Raw genomic sequence first — 25,447 nt, 5'->3', positions numbered from 1 at the left:
ATGCAACTGCTGCATCTGAAAAATATTTTACCATTTATTTTCATCTTTGATATTTTTTGATATTTTTGAGTCAATGTTAAAAATGGATCCAGCAGGAAGGAGAGGCTTTAGCTAAAAAAAAAACTGCTTGAAAAAATGTATCATAAACTGCAGCAGTTTAAAAAAAAGTGGGTGCCTCCACCTTAATAAATGGTGCAACTTACAAATATAACAAAGTGAGATTCTACTTCACAGATTTCTGAGAGTTTCAGTAGAGACACTAGACAAAGTATAACTACAACTTGCATAAAGTTTCTTTGTACAATGACTAAGGCCTCTTGCACACGAACGTTGTGTGCCTGTGGCTGTATTGCAGCCTGTGTGCACTCCGCATCACGGATGCGGACTGATTCACTTCTTCTATTTTTTGCGGTGTGGACGGATAACGGACCTATTCAAGTTGAATGGGTCTCGATCCATCCTGGCCGCGGTGCGGACGTTGCCCATGCATTGAGGACCGCAAATGGCACGGAACGGATGCACAATGTTCGTGTGCAAAAGGGCTTAAGCCTCATAAAATCTGAAAAGAAAATGAGTTTAAAAGGGTTTTCTGTAATTAGGCTCCACTCAGATGTCTGTAGTATATTGTGGATCCACAAATTGCGGATCCGCAATACACCCGGCCGGCACCCCCATAGAAATGCCAATTCTTGTCCGCAATTGCGGACAAAAAATAGGACATGCTCTATTTTTTTCCGGAGCTGTGAACCGGAAAATCGTGGCAGCGTTCCGGATATGCGGATGTGGAGAGCACATAGTGTTCTCCCCCATCTATTCCTGCCCCATAGAGAATGAATGGGTCCGCACCCGTTCTGCAATTTGCGGAACGGATGCGGACCCATTCTATGGATGTGTGAATGGACCCTTATTATGGGGTTTTAGATATGCTCATGTAATTGCTTACCTCATGTATATCTTCCTCATGCTTTTCTTTTTCAGTTTGGAACTGTTTTTACCATGTAAACCTATCATCCTGTATATAGCACTTCCTGTTGCTGTATCCAACCAAACCCATGATGCACTTCTCCTTTTTCTGCCACAGTTCCAGCACCGCCCCTAACAACGCCCAGCTACTTTGTAGCTCCTCCCACCCAGATATTTACATAGACACTCCTCTATTACTGCCCATAATAACACCCAGCTAGTTTATAGCTCCTCCCACCAAGCTAGTTACATAGACACACCCCTATCATTGCCCTTAACAACACCCAGCTAGTTTATAGCTCCTCCCATCCAGCTAGTTACATAGACACTCCCCTATCACTGCCCCTAAAACCCAGTTAGTTTATAGCTCCTCCCACCCAGCTAGTTGAACAGACACTCCCTTAACACTGCCCCTAATAATGCCCAGCTAGTTTATAGCTCCTCCCACCCAGATAGACACTCCTTTATCTCACTTATGGACATAACATCACAGGAAATATAATAAAGCTGCATGGACATGGTCATGTGACAGCCCAGAACGAGAGATAGCAGCAATACAGATAAAAGAAATACAGAATTACAGCTACCTATATAAATGATTATTTTAACAAGATATTGATGCAACCTGGAAAACAAACCAACTATGAATGACTCTTAATTTGACATAGATGTATCTTACCTGCTCCATTTTTTGACCAATCATTGATCCACTTTTGTCTATGATGTAAATTACATTTTTTGTTACACTAGGCAATTTAGAGGGAGCAAAAAAGTGAACAAAGTATCCATTGACAACCTAAAAAAAAAAAAAGAACACAGATATTTCATTGCTATTGAAAACCATATTCTTCCGGATCAACGTACAGTTGATTGGGCACTGCCAGACCTTGGGCCATCTGGTGGAATTTATTCTGAGATTTAACCATTCATTTCACTTTTAAGTATATCTAAAATACTCATTTGTGTTCTCGTCTTTAGTAATATTTTCCCTATAGGCCATTTATTAGTATATGTATTTTCCCAGCTCTACATTAGTTTTTTTTAGCAAGAGATAAAGTGTAACTGTTATGTTTTAATAAAAAAAAACATTTTGGGGCATATGTTACTGCTGCAGGAGCATTATGCATAAAGCAATCTTTAGTTTATTCACATACAACTGTTTTCCTCAAACTTTTCCCTTAGTTACTGCAGTTCTGAACCCTGCATTATAAGAATCTGCTCGAGATGGCTCCTTGGCCAGTTCTCTGAGGCCAAAACTGCCTTTCCTCACTTCTCATACAAACTTGCTGTAGCCAGCAACTTCCAGCCAGCCAATCAGATTTGATTACTGAGAGACACTCCTCCTCACTCTGAAGCCTAATGCAGGCATGCAGTGTGAAGGACCGCCCCTCCGTCTTCTGTATACACTGAGCTGAAGACAGGGAAGACATAGCAACACTCTGTTAAAAGGGTTTTCTGGGAATTTTTTTTTACTGATGGCCTATCCTCTGGATAGATCATCAGTATCTGATTGGTGGGGGTCCGACACCCGGGACCCCCGCCAATCAGCTTTGTAAAACTCCCAGAAACCCCTTTTAAGGGACTAATTGAAAGGAATATGGCATATTAATGAAAGCTGTTCTTATTAGGTAATTACAGATATTTTGACAATCATTGACAGACTAATTCAGGTATACATGCCTAGCTCTAATAAAATAGCAAATAACCCAAAAAATATGACAGTTGCACTTTAAAGGGATTTTCCAGAATTAGGAAAACATGTCTGCAGATATGACCCGGGTATGGTGCTGTTTCTAGAAGGAAGCATTGTGTTTCTACTTTTGAAAAACGTAATAGCTAATTAATTAGAATGTACAGTAATTATAAAACCTCACCTGTATGTTTCCAGGGGATTGTCTATTAACATCATAGGTCACAGTAAAATCTCCATCCAGTAACGTGGTATTACAGTTGGCACATGATCGCTGCTGATCTATCGTGGGTTTAAAAGAGATATGACCCTAAGGACAAAAAAAAGTCACTGTAAATATTTCATGCTGTCAGCATTGTGCTGCATTGGAAGCTTCAGCATGGCACAGCATTGGGCGCACTGGTTGGCATAGTATTGGGACAGCAGGATGCACAATTTTGGAGGCTGGGGCAGCAGCAGACACTACTGAGGGCAGCAAATGCTACATTGAGGGAAGCAGATTAAAGAACAGATCAAGAAATTACATTTTTTTTTTTTTATTCATTAAAGTGAATCTGTCACCATGAAAATGCAGTGCAATCTGCAGGCAGCATGTTATAGAGCAGGAGAAGCTGAGCAGATTGATATATAGAGGTATGGGAAAAGGTTCAGTATAATTTGAAATGTATTCATTTAAGTCTTTGCCTAGGAGTCATAAGGCCGGTCTAATCAATGATTGACAGATAACTCTGCACGACCAACCATACACAGATAGCTGTCAGTTACTGAATAGGACCGTCTACATGACTCCTAAGCATAGACTGAGCAGAGATTTAAATTACCAGTATTACTGAATATTTTCCATTAAAACTATATATATTATTCTGCTCAGCTCCTCCTGCTCTTCATGGTGGCATTTTCATGGTGACTTGATCCCTTTAAATTATGACTTAAAGTACACTCATTGACAAAATAAATAAATAAATAGCCCATCCAGATTGAAATATTGGATTGCTGCAGAACTTGGCATGCAGATATGTGTCAGGCAGCTATGTAAATGATTACAGGTGTGATCTGATTAGACATGGGGTCTTATAAAGTCATAGAAAATAATGCACTGTAGTAATAGATGCAAACATAACATATGGACTAAGCCCTCACTCTAATGATAAAATCTGAGACTCTTAGCCAATACATTTTGATCAAAATACATCTGTGCCCACCTACCGAGCCCCAAGGTGGTCTCAGTTCAGGCAGGTCCTACGCTAAACCTCCCTATGCCGTAATGAATTTATTTTCAGGAGCGTAGACCCTGCACATATAGTGTGTTCTCCTAGTTACCTCTGTGTGCATCAGCAGCCAATGAGAGGTGGAGCACACACACCTATATGTACCACCTTAATCAAGGTTGCCTATTAGATACAGTGAGGAACAGAAGTATTTGAACACCCTGAGATTTTGCAAGTTCTCCCACTTAGAAATCGTGGAGGGGTCTGAAATTCACATTGTAGGTGCATTCCCACTCTGAGAGACAGAATGAAAAAAATAGTAATTAGGAACTCACATTGTATGATTTTTTAAAGAATTTGTCTTGCACTGCTGAACATAAGTATTTGAATACCTGAGAAACAGCAAGAATTCTGTCTCTCAAAGACCTGTTACTGTGCATTTAAAAAGTCCACCTCTACTCCACTCATTAATCTAACTTAGTAGCACCTGTCTGAGCTCTTTAAAGACACCTGTCCACCCGACAGTCAGTCAGACGCCAACTACTACCATGGGCAAGACCAAAGAGCTGTCCAAAGACACCAGAGACAAAATTGTGGACCTCCACAAGGCTGGAAAAGGCTATGGGGCAATTGCCAAGCAGCTTGGTGAAAATACTCTGAGAGACAGAATAAAATTGCGGAACAAATGCGGACCCAAATTACGGACGTATGAATTGACCCTTAGCATAGGACCTGACTGAACTGAGACCAACTTGGCGCTGGGTAGGTGGGCACAGATGTAATTTGATCAAAATGTATTTACCAAGTGTCTCCGATTTTATCATTAGAGTGAGGGCTTAGTCCATATGTTATGTTTGCATCTATTATTATAGTGCATTATTTTCTGTGACTTTATAAATGTAGCCATGTACTGTACATCCGCAACATTCATTATCATATTGTGCAGGATGTTTTATATCTTTTTTTCAGTGATTTGTTAGACATGGGGTCTTGCCATAAGAGGGTATACAAGTGTTTCCCCTCTATAGAAAGGCTCTCAGAGGCTTCTTTTGAGTAGTGTACCCTCTACAGTGCTCTCAAGGATATTTTGCTCAGTTGACAGATTTTGAGAGGGGGTGCATCATTGAACTGCGAGAAGCAGGATGAATTGCTCGCCATCTAGGCCATTCTCGCCTAGCTGTTACGATTTGTTGGCAGTAGTGGTTACGTGAGGGCAAGCACACACTGCAAATATGCTCCAGATAGCCTGGATAGCCAACCAGTAGAGAGGATAATTTGATCCACTGACAAGCACAAGTAGCTCCCACAATTTCGTTGTCCATCATCCAAACACAGGTGGCACCTTTATTACACACCCCTGTCTCTGCCCAAACCCTTTCCAGGTGCTTAGCAAAAGGAAATTTGGTGTTGCAGTGCCCATTACGTGTCCTGCCAGTGACAGCCAGTTACCATTGCTCATTTGCAGTGGTGTCATGAACAAGAAACCAGGATTGCAATGGACTGGAACCATATCATCTTTAGCAACAAATACAGGTTCTTGTATGGAGGCCTGGTGGTGAACGCTTCAATCCTACTTTTTCTGTGGGGGTGGCACACTGTCACAAATGCTGGTGTGATGATTCGGGGAGCCATCGCATACGACAGCAGGTCACCCCAAGGACACTAACAGTTCCTGCGCCACATGTGTTGTCTCTCATGGCAGGGCTTCCAACTTGCATTTTCAGTGGGATAATGCTCGCCTACACACAGCAAGGGTTTCCCAGGAATGTCTCCGTCTTCCTTCGCCTGCCCAGTCGCCAGATTAATTGCTAATTTTTGCATTTATGGGACCACCTGGGATGTCAACTTTGGCAACCTTCAAGTGTGCAGGATGTATAGGCCCAGCTGTAACATCTGTGGGCAAATGTGCCTCAGGATGCCATATGGAACCAGTATGCCTTCCTTGCCCAACCGTATCTCGTCTTGTATCCAGGTTAGAGGCAGCCCGACAGGGTCCTAATACTTCCTGTATTAGGACCCTGTCGGGCTGCCTCTAGCCTTCTATTGTACAATTTTCCCAAATAAACCAATCATTTGACTCTAATATTGTAATCACTTACATACAGTATATCCTCATTCCATTCACACATAAAAAGTTTCATTCACTCCCAACAACTCATTCTTGGTGTGTTCACTTTTTTGTGAGTGTATAAATGTTAGAAAGCTATTAATATATTTCTGTACATTTTTTGTATACTGTGATGTTGAATTTATAGTAATTTTTACTACTGCATAGCGCACAAAAAAATTACCTGTTCACCAAATAGAGATTTTTTGATAGCAGATTGCAGGTCATTGCTTATGAAAGATGCTTGAGCATCTAGAAAGCTGATCCCTTGTCCTTCATATATGTCTACTTCAATCTAAATGAGAAACAAAATAATTAGGGCAATATATATAAAATTCAACTGGTAAACTGCAGTTCTCTGGACTGAGGACAATATCACAGAGGATTTCCAGAACCTCATCCTTGCCTTAGTGTATACATGCTTATTATGTACTAATTTGTTTTCGGCTTGAAGGGGCTGTGCAAGAAAGAAAGGTTGGAGGGGGGGTTGACTGATTTCCCTTGTGTCATGTGACCATTTGTCAGGAAGTAAGGAGAGCCAATCACAGTCGCGACCAGTGATCGGCTGCGGCGATGTCAAGTGAGGGAGCTCAGCAGAGCATCACAGGCCGGGAGGAGAAGAAGCAGGGAGCCAGCGCCGGGAAGCAGGTAAATAAGCAACTCTTTTAGTGGTGGTTAAGTAGTTAAAAATCATTCTGTTTTATTGCAAACACATCCTTCCCTAACCTTTTGTTAAGTACGTGGAGGGCTTATGCTTGTAAATAGCTTCCAATCTAAATATGCAGAGCAGAACTGCTAAAGGGGTTAACCAATGAGATAAAACTTTTTTAAAGTAGGTGCAGAATGGGTTAAAAAATAACTGAAGCATTATTCCCCTCACCAATCCACCACCACTGCCAATCTGATTCTCACTGGGGGCCTGTCGGTCTCCTCTTCTTGTTCCCAGCTCTACACACATGAAATGGCAGCGAATATCTGCTCAGCCAGTCATTAGGGACAGCGGCCACTTACCTCAGTCAGTGATTGGCTGATAGCGAATCTCGTGTAAGCATCAGAATGGCCGTGGAAGGAGATTGTTAACGGGTTTTTTTGTTTTTTGTTTTTAAATCATTGTAGCCCTTTTCTAAACATTTTATTCCATCAGACAACCCCATTAATCGTTGGGGATGGATGAAAAGCATTCTCATGCTTCATGAAACAATAACCGTATGCATATGTCTGATGTCTTGTCTGATATGATTAAAGGGGTTGTCCGGATTCAGAGCTGAACCTGGACATATCCCCTTCTTCCCCCACTCAGCCCCTCTGACATTTTATGCTCCGATGCTCTCCCTAGCCCTGCGATAAATCGAGCAGGGCAAGGGCTTTTTCTGGAGATCCGGCTCTCCATGGGTAAGCTCGGCGCAGGTTTCTGCCTAGCAGTGAGGCTGGTGATGTCATTGACACTAATTGGCGGGTATTAGCACTTCCCTAGCCTGTAAAACGGCTAGAGCAGAGCTACAGCCCGCCCATCAGTGTTGATGACGTCACCGGAAACACTGCTAGGCGGAATCCACCGCCCAGCAATGTAAAAATTTCAACAAAAAACGCTTTCTAGCTGAGTGGGGGAAGAAGGGGATATGTCCGGGTTCAGCTCTGAACCTGGACAACCTCTTTAACTAAAGAAAGTACCGATTAGGCTGAGTTCACACTTCAGTTGTTTAGCCAGTTTTTTTCCATCAGTTATTGTGAGCCGAAACCAGGTGCGGGTCAAAAACACTGAACAGGTGAAGATCTTTCCATTACACCTGATCTCTGTGGAGGCTTCACTACGGGTTTTGGCTCACAATAACTGATGGAAATAACTGACCAAATAACTGAAGTGTGAATGGGCCTTGAACTGTCCAAGCCATTAAGGTCCAAAACCTGGCTCTAGCACATTGACACAGCTTTACTATTTGTATTTGTCTACAGGCAGGAGGAACAATGCACACTTTGGATTATATTAATATTGCATAGACTTCACCTGAAAGCTTTTAACAAGAGTTTTAGGCTGAACTTTGATGAACATCTCATACTTTCCAAGGCGACGTTTCAGCATTTCTTCATAGACCAACTCAAATGTGACTTTACTTTCTGGAGCCACATTAACAGACACAGTGAACTTCTCCGTCTTCCTTCCAGAGGCCCTGAGTAAGTCATCCACATGTTCATATAAAGTCATACATAACAATTAGGCCTCTTTCACACGTCTGTCAATGGTTGACGTGGACAGCTCATGTATCCACCAACCTTATATTGTTTCATCCTAATATTTAACCCTAACATTAAAGGGAACCTGTCATCAACTTTATGTTGCCCAACGGCAGTATAAAGTAGATTTTAAAAGTTAAAAGTAAGTGGTTGCCGCGAACCAACATCACAATCATTGCAGACTGGGCCTGGAAAAGAGTCCCGGCCACCTGAGAAGAGTCCTGGTTATTCATAAATTCCTGCTTTCCTGCCCACCTGCTGATGACTGACAGTCTTCTACCTAGTTTTCTCCCTTTCTCTCTAGGAGAGAACTGCCAATCATCAGCAGATGGGTGAGAGAGCAGGAGATTATGGATAACTATGACTCTTCTCAGGTAGATCTGACTCTTTTCAAGTCCTGGGCTGCAATTATTATGATGCTGGTTCTCGGCAACCACTTACTTTTTGCTCATGAGTGACACACGGCTGAAATCAGTATTTCTGTCACTATTTTATACTGCCCTCAGTAAGGTCAGCATAAAGTTGATGACAGGTTCCCTTTAATTTGTTAAACAGAAGAAAGCAAAGGAAGCCCAAGTCATCAAGGCAGTAATAATGAGCATAGGCCAGAGTTACATGGATCATAAGATTGCCAAAGCCTCCATCCCCATAAATAAAAGAATCTATAAAAATGGTGCTGCATAGCCACATGGAAGCTAAATGTAGTACTGCCATTCTCAATATTCATAAATTAGTTTTCAATATTTACAGTATTTACATAAATATTGAACATTTTTTATTAGATTATCCACAGTATATATAAATGATGTACAGTGTGCAGTTTACAGCAGAAACCATGGGTCATAGATACAATGGACTGGCGGGGGGGTTGGGGTTGGGGGACGACAACACTTCACTGACTTCTATGGGAGAGTTTTCTAGGCATGCTCTGTGACCTACTGTATACAGAGGAGGGAGTAGATAAGCTGTGATGTCACTTATTCTGAATGGTGGATCCTGTGCTATCTATACAAAGGTGATATATGTCATTCTAATCCTGCATGTAATGATGAGGAGATAACGCAAGTAGGGCTACTTTCACACTTGCGGCAGAGTGATCCGGCAAGCAGTTCTGTCTCCGGAACTGACTGCCGGATCCGGCAAAACGTATGCCAACTGATGGCATCTGTAAGGGTACTTTCACACTTGCGTTGTTTGATTCCCGCAGGCAGTTCCGTTGCCTGAACTGCCTGCCTGATCAGGCAAACTGTATGCAAACGCATGTAATTTTTTCTGACTGATCAGGCATTTTTCAGACTTATCACCATCCTGATCAGTCTGAAAAATGCATTGCAATACCGGATCTGTTTTTCCGGTGTCATCCGGCAAATCGGATCTGGTATTTATTTTTTTCACATTTTTAAAGGCATGCGCAGACCAGAATACCGGATCCGTCAATGCAGCAATTTGAATGCCGGAGATAAAACCGTAGCATGCTGAGGTATTATCTCCGTCCTGAAAAGTCAAAAAGACTGAACTGAAGACATCCTGATGCAGCCTGAACGGATTACTCTCCATTCAGAATGCATTAGGATAAAACTTATGAGTTCTTTTCCAGTATTGAGCCCCTAGGACGGAACTCTATGCCGGAAAAGAAAAGAGCTAGTGTGAAACTACCCTAAGTGCTCATGCCCACGAATGTGTGTCGGCAGGTCCGCAATACTTGGCCACCGGCCGTGTGCATCCTGCATCACGGATCACAGACCCATTCACTTGAATGGGTCAGCGATCCAGGAGATGCGGAACGGAGGCACGGATCAGAAGCCCATGGAAGCACTACAGAGTTTTTTGCGGTGCAGAGGTACGTACAGTAAACCCACGGAAGCACTCCGTTGTGATTCCGTGGGTTTACTGTACGTACCTCCGCACCGCAAAAAAGTAGTGCATGCACTACTTTTTTGTGGTGCAGACCCATCGGATGCGGATGGCGGACCCCATTTAATATAAATATTGACCTGTGAATTAAAAATAATATCATTAAAATTCTTTAAAAATATGTTTAGCACTAAAACATGATTTAAAGGCTATGTACATTTTTTATTATTGCATTGTACTCATTTTGAGCTAAAAATAAAATAAATGGTCTTTACTACGTATATGGAATCCTTTTTTCTGTACAGATCTGAGATGCTCTAACAGAGAATTTTCTCTCTCTTCTGTCAGCCAGCTAACCTGATCGGCCCCTTATCTCTGATCTCTGACCTTATAAACACTCATTAAAGCTCAGTTCTTCTCTAACTGATAAGAATGTGGCTTAAATAAGTGTTTATGACCTCTTAGGCCTCATCCATTCTGTTTTCCGTGGAAAATGCGGACAGCACATGTGCCTATTGATTTAAATGAGTCTATTCACACAGTTGCTTGCGGGTCAGTAAAAAAAATGACAGAGACATGAACTACTTTGGTCAGTGATGCAGACCAAGCACATCCTATTGAAGTCTATGGGTCCGTGAAAATCACGGACAAAACACGGTTGGCATCTGTGTTGTGTCCGTTTTTCACGAAAGACAGATAGGGAATGCTCTTTAAAGTCCATGGATCACGAATGACACACGGAGGATAAAAACGGACAAACAGACAATCCACGGATCCATCACAGACATCTTCATGGGTTAAATAAGGCATGAATAAGGAAATGAACAAGGCCGGCCTAAGGGGCTAATAAGGATTATTAGATGACGATAAACAAAATGAAAGTAAAAAGTACTATTCACACAGCTAGACAAACTGTTAACCCTTTGTGACAGAATGGCTCAATATTTTTAATAAAGACCAATTGAAAAAAATGATTTTTAGGCCAAAAGGAGTACAATGCAATCATAAAGAAAATTTGCCTCCAAAGGTGTACAAAGCTTTTAAACAAAAGTTTATTTTCTGATTTCTTTTAAAAAGTTACTATTTCAGAGCATAAACTCCATACTCGACCTGGGAGCAGAGTTTTTAAGTCCGTCTTTTAAAGGTGGCCTGAATGGCCACCCTACCTGTCCCTGAATTGTGGCCTCCACAGCACTTCGCTCCCTTAACAGTGTTATCCACAGCACCATGCCCCTTTAAAGCTGACCTACAGCAGTGAAGAAAAATGGCTGGGTTGTTATGGAAACCTGGTGTAAAACTGTGTGTATGTGAAGACTAAGGGCCTGCAAGCTTCTATTGGCTGATAAGTGTCATGTGACTAGGCTTCTATTGGCTAAGGCTACTTTCACACTAGCATTTTAGTTTTATGGTATTGAGATTTGTCATAGGGGCTCAATACTGGAAAATAACGCTTCAGTTTTGTCCCCATTCATTGTCAATGGGACCTAAACTGAACAGAACGGAGTGCTCCTCTGCATTCCGTTCCATTTAGTTGCGTTCCCATACCGGAGAGCAAACCGCAACATGTTGTAGTTTGCTTTCTGTCCTGGGATGCGGAGCAAGACGGCATCCGGCATGAACCTCAATGCAAGTCAATGGGGACGGATCTGTTTTCTCTGCCACAATATGCCACAAAAGAAAACATGTCTGTCCCCCATTGACTTTCAATGGAGTTCATGACGGATCCATCTTGGCTATATTAAAGATAATACAACCGGATCCGCTCATAACGGATGCAGGTGGTTGTATTATCAGTAACAGAAGCGTTTTTGCTGAACCCTGCCGGATCCAGTTAAAACGCTAGTATGAAAGTAGCCTAATGCATTTTTTGCGACTATCTCAGGAACGATACGTGCTAGAAACCTGAGACCCGGTCTAAAACCTTCCCGGGCACCTGATGTACCTGTGTGCAGACATACACATACACTTTAGAGTTAAAAAAATAAAAACTTCCAAAAGGAAGGATGAACAGGAGTCTACTACAAACAATAGGGAAATGCAACACACAGAACCCAAACAAAATACAAAAAGGGAAAGGAAAGCCTTAACTTCAAAGAGGCTATGGAAGCACCAGGAACTCAGCTGAGATCCAACCACAAACAATTCACAAGCACAGAAGCTATAAACCGCACAGTATAGTGGGAGAAGCAACTATAAATACGGAAGGTTAAATGACCACATAATCAACACCTGGAGGCAAGGGGTGTGGACATTACCAGAAACAATACAGACACCTATTGATCCACAAGGAAAACCTGGCAGATCAAACCATGTGTTGCCAGTCTCACAGATCTCCTGCCACTCACTGTCTCTGGGACATCCGTATGTCTTGATGTGCTGTTTCTTTCAAATTTAATTAATGCACTGTATTATTATATCTCCTTTTACTATGTTGTTTCTACGTATTGTTTCTCTGCTGCCATCTGCTGGCCGGAATTTGTATGCTGCACGCCTTGTTCCTTATCTATAAAGTTTTTCTCTGCTGGGCGTGGTTTTAGCAGCCTTGGTTCTTGTCACTTCCTGTAGCCATTTTCAGTGCTGCACTCCTTGTGACTGGAGACACACATCTTGGCTTGTGAAGGCATCAGTTTTTGACCAGCAGTTGCCTCAGCAGTTAGTCTCAGGAAAGACATCCACATCACAGCATCTACTGCATCCCTGTATTGTATAACCGTATGTTGCTGCTTCGGATCAAATAAACCCACGTGTGATTGCATCCTCATGTCTACGTCTGGATCCATCTAACCTGAGCATCTGCCGGTCCGGTCTGCTCCACTGCTTGGATACGAAGGTAGGACAGTCACAAGGTCATTATCAGTTACACCTTCATTCGCCTTCATGTGGGGACAGAACAGTCAAAAACTGCCTTAAAGCCATATCCCCCAGTAAATACCCGTCTCAAGTCCAATGCCCGGCTACAGGTTCCCTCAGAGCCCAGTGCCACACTCAGGAACCTCCCTTGCAACAGGCCCACTCGCAGCAAATCTGCCCGGCAACAGTGCACGTCCCATAAGCCCAAGGGGAAGCACGGCGTGTCCGCAGTAGATATACTCTTGCCTGGAAGTCCTCCACTACTTGCCAAGCTACTTTCTACATCCTATGTTAACCCTTGCTCGCATGATATAAGAACTGTTTATGCACGCGGGGCCTCCCTCAAACCAAAACCCCGCAATTCACTGAAAACACTTTAGGAACCTTATCGGGGTGCCTCATCTGAGCCGCACGGCAATTTTCAGCCCCCAATTCGAAAGTTCATTTTCTTAAAGAGACAGCGCACCTTAAATCAAAATGGCCGAAAATGACCTCGTACAGTTCCCCAGTGATGAAACAAAGCAAATGCAACCTGATACTGATCATTATGAAGAGCTGGAGGTAGAACTCACACTTCCAGCAGACCAAGTCACACGACCAAGGCGCTCTCTCAAACCAACTATAAAGATCACGGAAAATTATCACACCAGGAAAGATGAGCTATGTGACAACCTGGAAGAGCTATGGGAACGTGTTTCCTCCCTCATATCAGGAATTAAGTCCTCCTCAGGCGATGCCACCAGCCTACAAGTTGCCGCCGGGCGGCTGAACGCAGCCCACGAAAGATACAAGAGACTGTCCACAAGGTATATAACCTTTCTAAAAGACTCTAATATTGAAGAAGCCCCGTCAGAATTGTGCAAGGCAGAATCAATAGACAGACAAAGAGACGCCATGGTGCTGGATGCTAAAGATAAAGTGGAACTCCGCATCTCTCATTTGCAAGAAACTAGATCACACAGATCGTATTCATCCAAACATTCCTTGCGGTCCTACAGATCATCATGCTCTAGAAGCTCCGCCCTGAGCGACAGATTACTAGAGGCCCGCATAAACGCAGAGCAATCCAAAGTGAGGCGTTCCTTCACCGAAAAAGAAGTCCTTGCGAGGGCAGAAGCACAGACGGCGGCCAAGAGGGCTGAAGCGGAGGCAGAAGCCAAGAGGGCAGAAGCAGAGGCGGTGGCCAAGAGGGCAGAAGTGGAAGCCAAGAGGGCAGAAGCGGAGGCAGAAGCCAAGAGGGCAGAAGCAGAGGCTCGAATAAAGATCCTTGAATCAGAGAGGGAAGAGGAAATTGCATTAGCAAAAGTAAGACTACTTGAGCAAGCATTGAGCCAAGGCCTTGATTCAGTCTGCTTACCACCAGAGGAGATAGACGATCCAGTTGATCGCACCAGCGACTATGTACTGAAACAGTTATCTGCACCACCCCCAGTGTGCAGTACTGTCCAAGCCAACAACACTGAAACCTCCAAGTCAGCTCTACCTGCAGTGCCAGCGATACCCACAGCACCCGAGCGACCCAATAACAGTCGCCCAGACGCGCCCTCTCAAGGGCAGTTATTACAGCAAGATGGCTACCAGGTGTTTCCTGGCCTACCTCCACAGCTCAAGCGGCAGTCATCAGAATCTACAGAGGCTAGACCACAGCTCAACCCTGCAGCAACATCATTCTACCCGGAAGCATCTCACCCTTTCACGCCACGCAGCCTATACGCCCCAGGGGCATCACAAGTTGTCATGGCAACAAGCAGTGAGAGATCAGATATGTCTGAGTTTGCCAGGTTTATGGTGAGCAGAGAGCTAATTAACACCAGTCTCTCAAAATTTGATGACCGTGCGGAGAGCTACAGAGCCTGGAAGGCAACCTTCAAAGCTGCCATCGCCAACCTCAACCTAACTGCAGAGCAGGAGCTCGACCTCTTAATCAACTGGCTGGGCCCAGGCTCCACAAATCGCATCAAGAGCCTTAGAACTGTCTATGTGGGACAAGCAGAAGCAGGTCTCGCTACAGCCTGGCAAAGACTCGAACGCACCTTTGGCAGTGCAGAAGCAATAGAGAAGGCACTATTCAGGAGACTGCAGAACGTTCCCAAGATCAGTCTTAAGGATGTCCACAAGCTTCAGGATTTAAGTGATTTGCTCATGGAACTGGAGCTCGCCAAAAGAGATCCTCGTCTGTCCGGGCTGTGCTACCTGGATACTGCCCATGGGGTGAACCCAATTGTCGTGAAGCTACCATACAGCCTGCAAGAGAAGTGGGCGGCATCAGTCTCAAGGTACAAAAGAGTGCATGACGTCACCTTTCCCCCATTTATTCATTTCTGTAGGTTCATCGATGAACAGTCCCAGATGAGGAATGACCCCAGCCTCGACTTCCTGGAGTTCAATACTACAGCTTCAGTGACACCATCATCAAGGTATGAAAGTATTGTGCATAAACACAGAGACTTTAAGAGCAGCGTGAATGTTAGAAAGACTAACCTACCATCATCTGCAGTACCCACTGGTAAACAGTACACTACCTCATCAGGAGACAAGGCCTTCAATCGTGAATGTCCCATTCATAAAAAACCACACTCACTGAACAAATGCAGAGGATTTAGATCCAAAACCATACAGGAGCGCAAGGAAGTCCTCACCGAGCTTGGGGTATGTTTCAGGTGCTGCGCTTCATTGGAGCACATGGCTAAGGACTGTAAATCCATTATCAAGTGTGAGGAGTGTCATAGTGAAAGACACGCCTCAGCTATGCACCCAACTCCACTTACAAGGGATTCACCGGCTGCTGTCACCACCAGTCCCGCTCCAAGTCATGGCGGGGAGCCCCAAAATAACGCTAACACAGCCACTGCTGTTTCCTGCTCATGCTTGGACGTATGTGGGGAGGGCCAGAGTGAGAAATGTTGTGCCCGCATATGCCTTATCAAGGTCTACCCGGAGGGGCTACCAGAAAAGGCAGTAAAAATGTATGCCATCATTGACGACCAAAGCAATCGCTCCCTAGCAGGACCTAAATTCTTTGAAGCCTTTGGAATAAAGGGACCGTCAGAACCCTACATCTTAAACACCTGCTCGGGTCGCATAGAGACTAGCGGCAGGAGGGCACAAGGATTCATCGCTTGTTCCGTCAGTTGGAATACAGAAATACCTCTACCGACGCTGATCGAATGCGATCAAATACCCAACCATAGGGATGAGATTCCTACCCCGGAAGCTGCATTTCACCAACCACACCTAAGGCACCTAGCCAACGTTATCCCACCTATGGACAACAACGCCGAGATTCTACTCCTGCTTGGCAGAGACAATCTAAGGGTACACAAGGTGCGTCAACAGTGTAATGGTCCCGACTATGCACCATACGCCCAGAGACTGGACTTGGGATGGGTAGTCATAGGAAATGTATGTTTGGATCAACAAAGAATCCACTCTTTCAAAACGTACGTGCGTGGAGATGGACGCACAACTTGCATTAAGCCTTGCCCTAATCACTACGAGGTGAAAGAGAAGCCTCCAGACCCCATACAACCACCTGACGACATTCCTCCCTTCTTTGCCGACAACTTGGGAAGATTAGTCTTTCACACAAGCAAGGACGATGATAAAGTAGCTTTGTCAGTAGAAGACAGAGAATTTATTAAGATAATGGACAATGAGTTCCTTAAAGACGAAACCAATCACTGGGTTTCTCCATTACCCTTCCGAGCTACCAGGGTGAGACTCCCGAACAATAGAGAACAAGCTCTGTCTCGATTTAACTCTCTTCAGCGTACTATGAACAGTAAGCCTGAGATGAGAGAACACATTGTTGCCTTTGTCGACAAAATATTCCGCAACAACCATGCAGAACCAGCTCCATCCTTAGGGAAGAACGACGAGTGCTGGTACTTGCCTTTATTTGGAGTGTACCACCCACGAAAACCTAATCAAATTAGGGTTGTTTTCGACTCAAGCGCCAAACATCAAGGTGTATCTCTTAATGATGTCCTTCTTACAGGTCCAGAGTTTCTGCTTGAAGAGGCGGACAAATATGTACAGGAAGCTTTCAGCATCCAGGATCCGGAAAATGATCCAGAAATCCGTGCTGAAGTTAGCACATTAGTCACTGGAACTAAGCAAACAGCCAGCTTCGGTTGTCAGCGCTTTGAGCGTTTCTCCAGTTGGATGAGACTCGTCAGAACTATTGCAAGGTTAGTGCACATTGCAAGATGTTATCATAATACTCACCAAGATAAAGATTGTCATGGTTGGCATGCCTGCCATAAACCCTTCTCTGCTGAGGACATCTCTCATAGTGAGTACCTCATAATACGTCACGTCCAGCAGGAAAATTTTAACATAGAATGGAAGTGTTTGTACAACAAACAGCAGATTCCTTTAAAAAGTCCTCTCGCCAACTTAAATCCAGTTATCGACAGTTTTGGCTTGCTGAGGGTTGGTGGTCGTTTGAATCAAGCCCACCTGGGAATTGCAGAACAAAATCCTCTCATCATTCCCAGCAAACATCATATCACCATCTTGCTAATCCGACACTACCACGAAACGGCCGAACACCAAGGCAGGCAAATTACTGAAGGCAAATTACGGTCTGCAGGCCTTTGGATTATAGGTATGAAAAAACGTGTGGCCCAAGTACTGCATCAGTGTGTGCACTGTCGTAAAGCAAGAGGAAAACAACTACACCAACAAATGGCCGACTTGCCTGCAGATAGACTATGTACAGACCCGCCTTTCACCTATGTTAGCCTAGATGTCTTTGGGCCATGGATGGTATCCGCACGCAGGACCCGCGGCGGTCACGCAAACAGTAAGCGTTGGGCCGTACTATTTACTTGCATGAGTGTGCGAGCAGTTCACATAGAGGTGATAGAATCTATGGACACATCCAGCCTTATTAATGCCTTAAGACGGTTCTTCGCAATCAGAGGACCAGTAAAACAATTGAGGTATGACCAGGGAAGCAACTTCATTGGAGCCTGTAGAGAACTTAACATCGACACCAAGTCCATTCAAGATCAGTTGGCGGAAAAGGGTTGCACCTGGATTTTCAACCCTCCTCACAGTTCCCACATGGGGGGCTCCTGGGAGAGAATGATCGGCATCTCACGCAACATCTTAAGTTCTATGTTGATGGATGTAAACTCGTCTAGACTCACACATGAGACTCTAGTTACTCTTCTCGCTGAAGTTTCAGCCATTATCAATTCAAGACCCCTTGTGCCAGTGTCTATGGATCCTGAGACACCAGCCATACTGACTCCGGCTATTCTACTTACCCAAAAAACTGAGAGTACGCTTATTCCTAGTGGAGAATTCACTCATGCGAACATCTATCAAAAACACTGGAAACGTGTACAATATCTAGCAGATTACTTCTGGAACAGGTTGCGAAAGGAGTACCTCAGTGTTCTTCAAGGAAGAAGAAAATGGCAACACCACAAACCAAACTTGAAGGAAGGAGACCTTGTATTGATGAAAGAGCAACAAACCGAAAGGATTGACTGGCCTGTTGGGCTAATTTCAAAGGTTTTCCCTAGCAAGGATGGTAAGGTCCGGAAGGTGGAGTTGAAGATCTTCAGGAAAGGCGAGCTTAAAACGTTCTCAAGACCAATCAATGAACTCATCTTAATACTACCCATCGAGAACGTCCCTGACGGGTGAACAGGACTGTATTTAGCTTCGCAGATCTTCTCCATTCCAAGTTGAAAACAGGACTATCTATGTTTTGCATTCTAACATGTTTTTTTTTACAGGTTGTTTATATTTTATGGACATTCGTCATAGTGAAATCCCCAAAGTGAATTTCAGACGGGGAGTGTGCTGTTTCTTTCAAATTTAATTAATGCACTGTATTATTATATCTCCTTTTACTATGTTGTTTCTACGTATTGTTTCTCTGCTGCCATCTGCTGGCCGGAATTTGTATGCTGCACGCCTTGTTCCTTATCTATAAAGTTTTTCTCTGCTGGGCGTGGTTTTAGCAGCCTTGGTTCTTGTCACTTCCTGTAGCCATTTTCAGTGCTGCACTCCTTGTGACTGGAGACACACATCTTGGCTTGTGAAGGCATCAGTTTTTGACCAGCAGTTGCCTCAGCAGTTAGTCTCAGGAAAGACATCCACATGACAGCATCTACACTGCTACTGCATCCCTGTATTGTATAACCGTATGTTGCTGCTCCGGATCAAATAAACCCACGTTTGATTGCATCCTCATGTCTACGTCTGGATCCATCTAACCTGAGCATCTGCCGGTCCGGTCTGCTCCACTGCTTGGATACGAAGGTAGGACAGTCACAAGGTCATTATCAGTTACACCTTCATTCGCCTTCATGTGGGGACAGAACACTTGATACATCCTTGACAGTAACTAGCTGGGTGGGGGGAGCTACACACTAGCTGGGTGTTGTTAAGGCAAGTGATAGGGGAGTGTCTATGTAACTAGCTGGTGGGAGGAGCTATAAACGAGCTGGGTGTTGTTAAGGGCAGTGATAGGGGAGTGTCTATGTAACTAGCTGGGTGGGAGGAGCTATAAACTAGCTGGGTGTTGTTAGGGGCAGTGATAGGCAGTGTTTATGTAACTAGCTGGGTGGGAGGAGCTATAAACTAGATGGGTGTTGTTAGGGGCAGTGATAGGGGAGTGTCTATGTAACTAGCTGGGTGGGAGGAGCTATAAACTAGCTGGGCGTTGTTAGGTGCGGTGCTGGAGCTGTGGCAGAAAAAGGAGAAGGGCATCATGGGTTTGGTTGGCTACAGCAACAGGAAGCACTACATATGGGATCGAAACCAACCAGAGTGATATGTATATATGGTGAAAACAGGACGGGTGAGTCCAAATTGAGAAAAAAAAAAGCTTTAGGAAGAAGTACATGTGATAAGCAACTACATGAACAGATCTGTTAAAAAGCATACTAATCCAGTCACCACGTTGCATGATTTAGGTGGCAGAGACTCTTCTGTAGCAGGGATGAGGAGGCTAGGATGTATGCATGTTTCTCCATAGATGATATGTAACCCGTGTGTATACATTGTTGCAAGTAATGAAATTAAATGTGAACATTTTTAATAACCTGAAGAACAAGGGATCAGGCATTATGATATCCAACACACCCAATTTCCAGTCAGGCTGCTCCCAAATACAACAGGCTGTTGACAGATCTGATTTGTATCTTAAACTGGGTTCTTATCTGCTTGTCCTATATAGTTTTCCTCCAGCACGGTACAGAAACTGGGGAACTGATTATATCACTAATCCCATCAATTGTGTCCAGCTCTGGTATAAAACATTGGCCAGACACAGCTGATGTATGTGGATCCAGACTAATATAAATGGGCATACAATACATTCACAGTTTCTGCTCACTGTATCATAGTGATATTTACCTGACTAGTCCAGCTGTTTGGCCCCTTGATACAGCTTTATCATACTGTTTCTTAGCAGCTTCCTTTTCCTTAATCACTCCTGAATACGTTACTCCGTCTATTATCCTGTAAAATAGATTTGGTGCTTAATCGTAAAGCTAGGGCTATTTAGTAACTTTGGCCCACACCAAAGTGAATAGAGTCGTGTTGTGACCTGTGGATTGTCACGATCCAAGATTGGCAAGAAATCCAGCATGGTTGGTCACAATGCAACCCCATTGACTTGCAGTAGTTGCAATGCAGGAAGACAAGGCATACACTTTTTAAACCAACTTATTGTATAATAATAATAAATCATGCTAACTACTAAAGCAGTGAGAAGAGTTCTCTCGAAAAACATTTGGCCAACTACTAGCTTTTTTTTTTTTTAAAGCTCTTTTTAGATCTGTGCTGGAGGCTCTGCATATTCCATCAAAATAAAAATAAAAATGTTGCACCATGCAGCATAATTTTTTTCCAGTAAAATGATGGACTCCATGACAGAAACCCGAATTTTTAATCAGTCAGTGATCAGGAGTCTGGTCAGGGGCACCAAAAGCCCATCTAGTATAGGCCTTGTCAAAAGGTTACTGATTGAAAATGGGTATATAATTGGGTTAATAGATTAGACAGGTCTGGAAAACCAAGAAGGGTGCAAATGTTTGCAAAAGCCTGAAGAGTTCAGGCTTGAAATGGGCTTGAAGGACATTCCAGGACTGGAAATACTGAAAGAAGGTCGTATATAAAACACTATACGTGAATCTTAACTGGCAAAGATGCACAGACCAGAATTATCAAGGGACACCTGAACCAAATAATTTACCTGCAATACAACCCAGAAAGCAACCCCTGGAAGGGTATAAAGATGAGGTTAGTGAGGATTATACCACAGTAGGGTAATGGGAGAAAGTGTGAGGCCCATTCTTGATCCTCAATGAACCATATGCTATGATCCACATCAGAGCCAGGGGCGTAACTACCATAGCGGCAGACCATGTGACTGCTATGGGGCCCAGGGCAAGAGGAGGCCCAGTCTTAGTTATCTTCTCTTCTACTGGAAGTAACTTAGTCAGGACTCTCTTGGAAAAAGGCCCAAGGGTCATTGAAAAGGGTTTAGGCAGAAACCTTTCTGTCCTGTGTGGGGGGCCTGGTTTGATCTTTTGCTATAAGGCCTTTACTTCTCTATGTACGCCACTGATCAGAGCCATTGTCCTACAGGAAGAGGAAGGCTTATACTGATACAATAGACTAGTTAGGCTCCTGTATGAGCTCAGTAATTCCCCTGCCAATACTACGGCCTCATTATTTAGGTCAACATTAATGCATGAGTAAAATATAACAAATGGAAGGCAGTGAAGTGAAGGTTTATGTTTGGGACCAAAATACATGTTTGAGTACCAACATGGTGTTTAGGGGCCGGTAAAGAAGTCAAACTGAAGCTAGGAGTTTGACCTTGAGAATAATGCAACCAAAACAAACCTTCGAAGAGCCAGAATAAAATATTGAGTAAAAGTAAAAGGGAGACATGAAAGAAATATAGAGATGAAGGCAAGTAAATAAGAAATACAATGTGGCTCATAATTCACAGTGATAGATGCTGCCTTGATATCACGTGAAGAAGTTTAATAGACGTTATTACTGGTTTCAAATTGAGAGAAAAGAAGCTGCAGACGTTCAAGGAAAATATCCAAGAATTTTATCCAGTCAACATACCCCAAAGAACAACTAGCAATTAAAAGATAAGATAGTAACCTGGAATTAAAGGGAACCTGTCACCGGGATTTTGGGTTTAGAGCTGAGGACATGGGCTGCTAGATGGCTGCTAAGCACATCCGCAATACCCAGTCCCCATAGCTCTGTGTGCTTTTACTGTGTATAAAAAGAGATTTGATACATATGCAAATTAACCTGAGATGATTCAGAGCTTGAAAATATGACTCTTCTTTGGTCACACAAGTAAGATATGACTCTTTTATGTCAATTTGCATATGTATCAAATAGTTTTTTTCTTACACAATAAAAGCACACAGAGCTATGGGGACTGGGTATTGCGGATGTGCTAGCGGCCATCTAGCAACCCATGTCCTCAGCTCTATACACAAAATCCAGATGACAGGTTCCCTTTAAAGGAACCACTGCTGATTTAGTCCAATTCACCCTCAGACCTAAAAATGTGCTGAATTCAGGCTGAGCAAGGAAGCTAAGAAAAGACCATCACTAGTCATTTAAACCAACCTAGGGATAAGCAAACCTAGGGATATGAATAATGGTTGAGAATTGTCAGTGCTAAGAGTTCAAAAGCCATTGAAAAGACACGTAGGGTATCATTCTTGCTTCATTCCGCCTCCTAAAGAGAAGGGTTTAGAGATATTAAGATTAGTGTTGAGCGAACCCAGGTTCGCCGGGTTCGGCCGAACTTCAGGTCAAAGTTCGGGTTCGGGACCCGAACTTGACCTGAACTTGACCCCGAACCCGGACGCCATTAAAGTCAATGGGGACCCGAACTTCACTTTATTATTTTCTGTTATAACATGGTTATAACGGAAAATAATACTATTAGCTTTTTCAGATCTGAGTTTTCACGATCGTGAAAACTCAGATCTGATGGTATATTGGGGATGGGGACGCTTGAAGTTAAAATATACCATCGGATTGGAGAAAACTCAGATCTGATGGTATATTCTAAACCTGAGGCGTTCCCATGGTGATGGAGATGCAAATCTGACAGGGCGCTGCCATCTGCGGCACCTGAAGGGTTAATTACGTGGATAGCAGCTCCCTGTCAGAGGTCGAGTGACGGGAATGTTTCTACAATGTTTGCATTGGCGGGAGTGCGCCCTCCCCCCCTGGTATTAAAATCATTGGTAGGCTGTGCGCCATCCCCCTACCCCCCCATCATTGGTGGCAGCGGCAGTTCCGATCGGAGTCCCAGCAGTGTAATGCTGGGGCTCCGATTGGTTACCATAGCAGCCAGGACGCTACTGAAGTCCTGTCTGCCATGGTCAGTTAGTCAGCAGCATTATACTAAGGCCTCATGCACACGACAGTTTTTTTTCACGGTCCGCAAAAACGGGGTCCGTGGGTCCGTGATCCGTGACCGTTTTTTCATCCGTGGGTCTTCCTTGATTTTTGGAGGATCCACGGACATGAAAAAAAAAGTAGTTTTGGTGTCCGCCTGGCCGTGCGGAGCCAAACGGATCCGTCCTGAATTACAATGCAAGTCAATGGGGACGGATCCGTTTGATGTTGACACAATATGGTGCCATTTCAAACAGATCCGTCCCCATTGACTTTCAATGTAAAGTCTGGAGTTCTTTTATACCATCGGATTGGAGTTTTCTCCAATCCGATGGTATATTTTAACTTGAAGCGTCCCCATCACCATGGGAACGCCTCTATGTTAGAATATACTGTCGGATATGAGCTACTTCGTGAAACTCAGATCCGACAGTATATTCTAACACAGAGGCGTTCCCATGGTGATGGGGACGCTTCTAGTTAGAATACACTACAAACTTTGTACAAGACTGCCCCCTGCTGCCTGGCAGCACCCGATCTCTTACAGGGGGATATGATAGCACAATTAACCCCTTCAGGTGCGGCATATCCCCCTGTAAGAGATCAGGGCTGCCAGGCAGCAGGGGGCAGACCCCCCCCCTCCCCAGTTTGAATATCGTTGGTGGCACAGTGTGAGCCCCCCATCGGGCCCCTCCTTCCTCCCTCTAATGTTAGAAATCGTTGGTGGCACAGTGTGCGCCCACCATCGCCCCCCCCTCCCTCCCGCTATTGTAATAAATAGTTGGTGGCACAGTGTGCGCCCACCATCGCCCCCCCTCCCTCCCTCTATTGTAATAAATCGTTGGTGGCACAGTGTGCGCCCACCATCGTCCCCCCTCCCTCTATAGCAGTAACAACATTGGTGGCAGTGTGCGGCCTCCCATTCCCCCCCCCATCATTGGTGGCAGCGGAGTTCCGATCGGAGTCCCAGTTTAATCGCTGGGGCTCCGATCGGTAACCATGGCAACCAGGACGCTACTGCAGTCCTGGTTGCCATGGTTACTTAGCAATAGTACAATAGTAGAAGATTCATAGTTACCTGCTTGCTGCTGCGATGTCTGTGTCCGGCCGGGAGCTCCACCTACTGGTAAGTGAAAGGTCTGTGCGGCGCATTGCTAAAGAACTGTCACTTACCAGTAGGAGGAGCTCCCGGCCGTTCACAGACATCGCAGCAGCAAGCAGGTAAGTATGAATCTTCTACTGTTGTACTATTGCTAAGTAACCATGGCAACCAGGGCTGCAGTAGCCATGGTTGCCATGGTTACCGATCGGAGCCCCAGCGATTAAACTGGGACTCCGATCGGAACTCCGCTGCCACCACTGCTGGGGGGGGGGGAATGGGAGGCCGCACACTGCCACCAATGTTGTTACTGCTATAGAGGGAGGGGGGCCGATGGTGGGCGCACACTGTGCCACCAACGATTTCTAACATTAGAGGGAGGGAGGGGGGGGGGCGATGGTGGGCGCACACTGTGCCACCAACGATATTCAAACTGGGGAGGGGGAGTCTGCCCCCTGCTGCCTGGCAGCCCTGATCTCTTACAGGGGAATATGATAGTACAATTAACCCCTTTAGGTGCCGCACCTGAAGGGGTTAATTGTGCTATCATATCCCCCTGTAAGAGATCGGGTGCTGCCAGGCAGCAGGGGGCAGTCTTGTACAAAGTTTGTAGTGTATTCTAACTAGAAGCGTCTCCATCACCATGGGAACGCTTCTGTGTTAGAATATACTGTCGGATATGAGTTTTCACGAAGTGAAAACTTAGATCAGAAAAAGCTTTTATGCAGACGGATCTTCGGATCCATCTGTATGAAAGCAACCTACGGCCACTGATCACGGACACGGATGCCAATCTTGTGTGCATCCGTGTTCTTTCACGGACCCATTGACTTGAATGGGTCCGTGAACCGTTGTCCGTCAAAAAAATAGGACAGGTCATATTTTTTTGACGGACAGGATACACGGATCACGGCCTCGGCTGCAAAACGGTGCATTTTCCGATTTTTCCACGGACCCATTGAAAGTCAATGGGTCCGCGAAAAAAAACGGAAAACGGCACAACGGCCACGGATGCACACAACGGTCGT

General features: G+C 44.4%; 1 protein-coding gene across 2 annotated transcripts in view; it reads right to left on the bottom strand.

Annotated features, from left to right (window-relative positions):
* Nucleotides 1–25,447, bottom strand: part of LOC122944029 (inter-alpha-trypsin inhibitor heavy chain H3-like) — a 110,050-nt gene that overhangs the window by 61,332 nt on the left and 23,271 nt on the right. The window contains exons 5-9 of one of the 2 annotated variants that reach the window (XM_044302229.1): nt 20,285–20,389; nt 7,974–8,136; nt 6,153–6,263; nt 2,838–2,963; nt 1,643–1,759 (exon numbers count right to left, since the gene is read on the bottom strand). In XM_044302229.1, coding sequence (XP_044158164.1) covers nt 1,643–1,759; nt 2,838–2,963; nt 6,153–6,263; nt 7,974–8,136; nt 20,285–20,389 — 622 coding nt within the window. The remainder of the gene's footprint in view (nt 1–1,642; nt 1,760–2,837; nt 2,964–6,152; nt 6,264–7,973; nt 8,137–20,284; nt 20,390–25,447) is intronic. The other variant, XM_044302230.1, reaches the window with a different exon arrangement.

The sequence above is a fragment of the Bufo gargarizans genome, chromosome 7, assembly GCF_014858855.1.
Source record: "Bufo gargarizans isolate SCDJY-AF-19 chromosome 7, ASM1485885v1, whole genome shotgun sequence".
In the NCBI taxonomy this organism is placed as follows: domain Eukaryota; kingdom Metazoa; phylum Chordata; class Amphibia; order Anura; family Bufonidae; genus Bufo; species Bufo gargarizans.
This window is presented reverse-complemented; position numbering and strand designations above follow the sequence as displayed.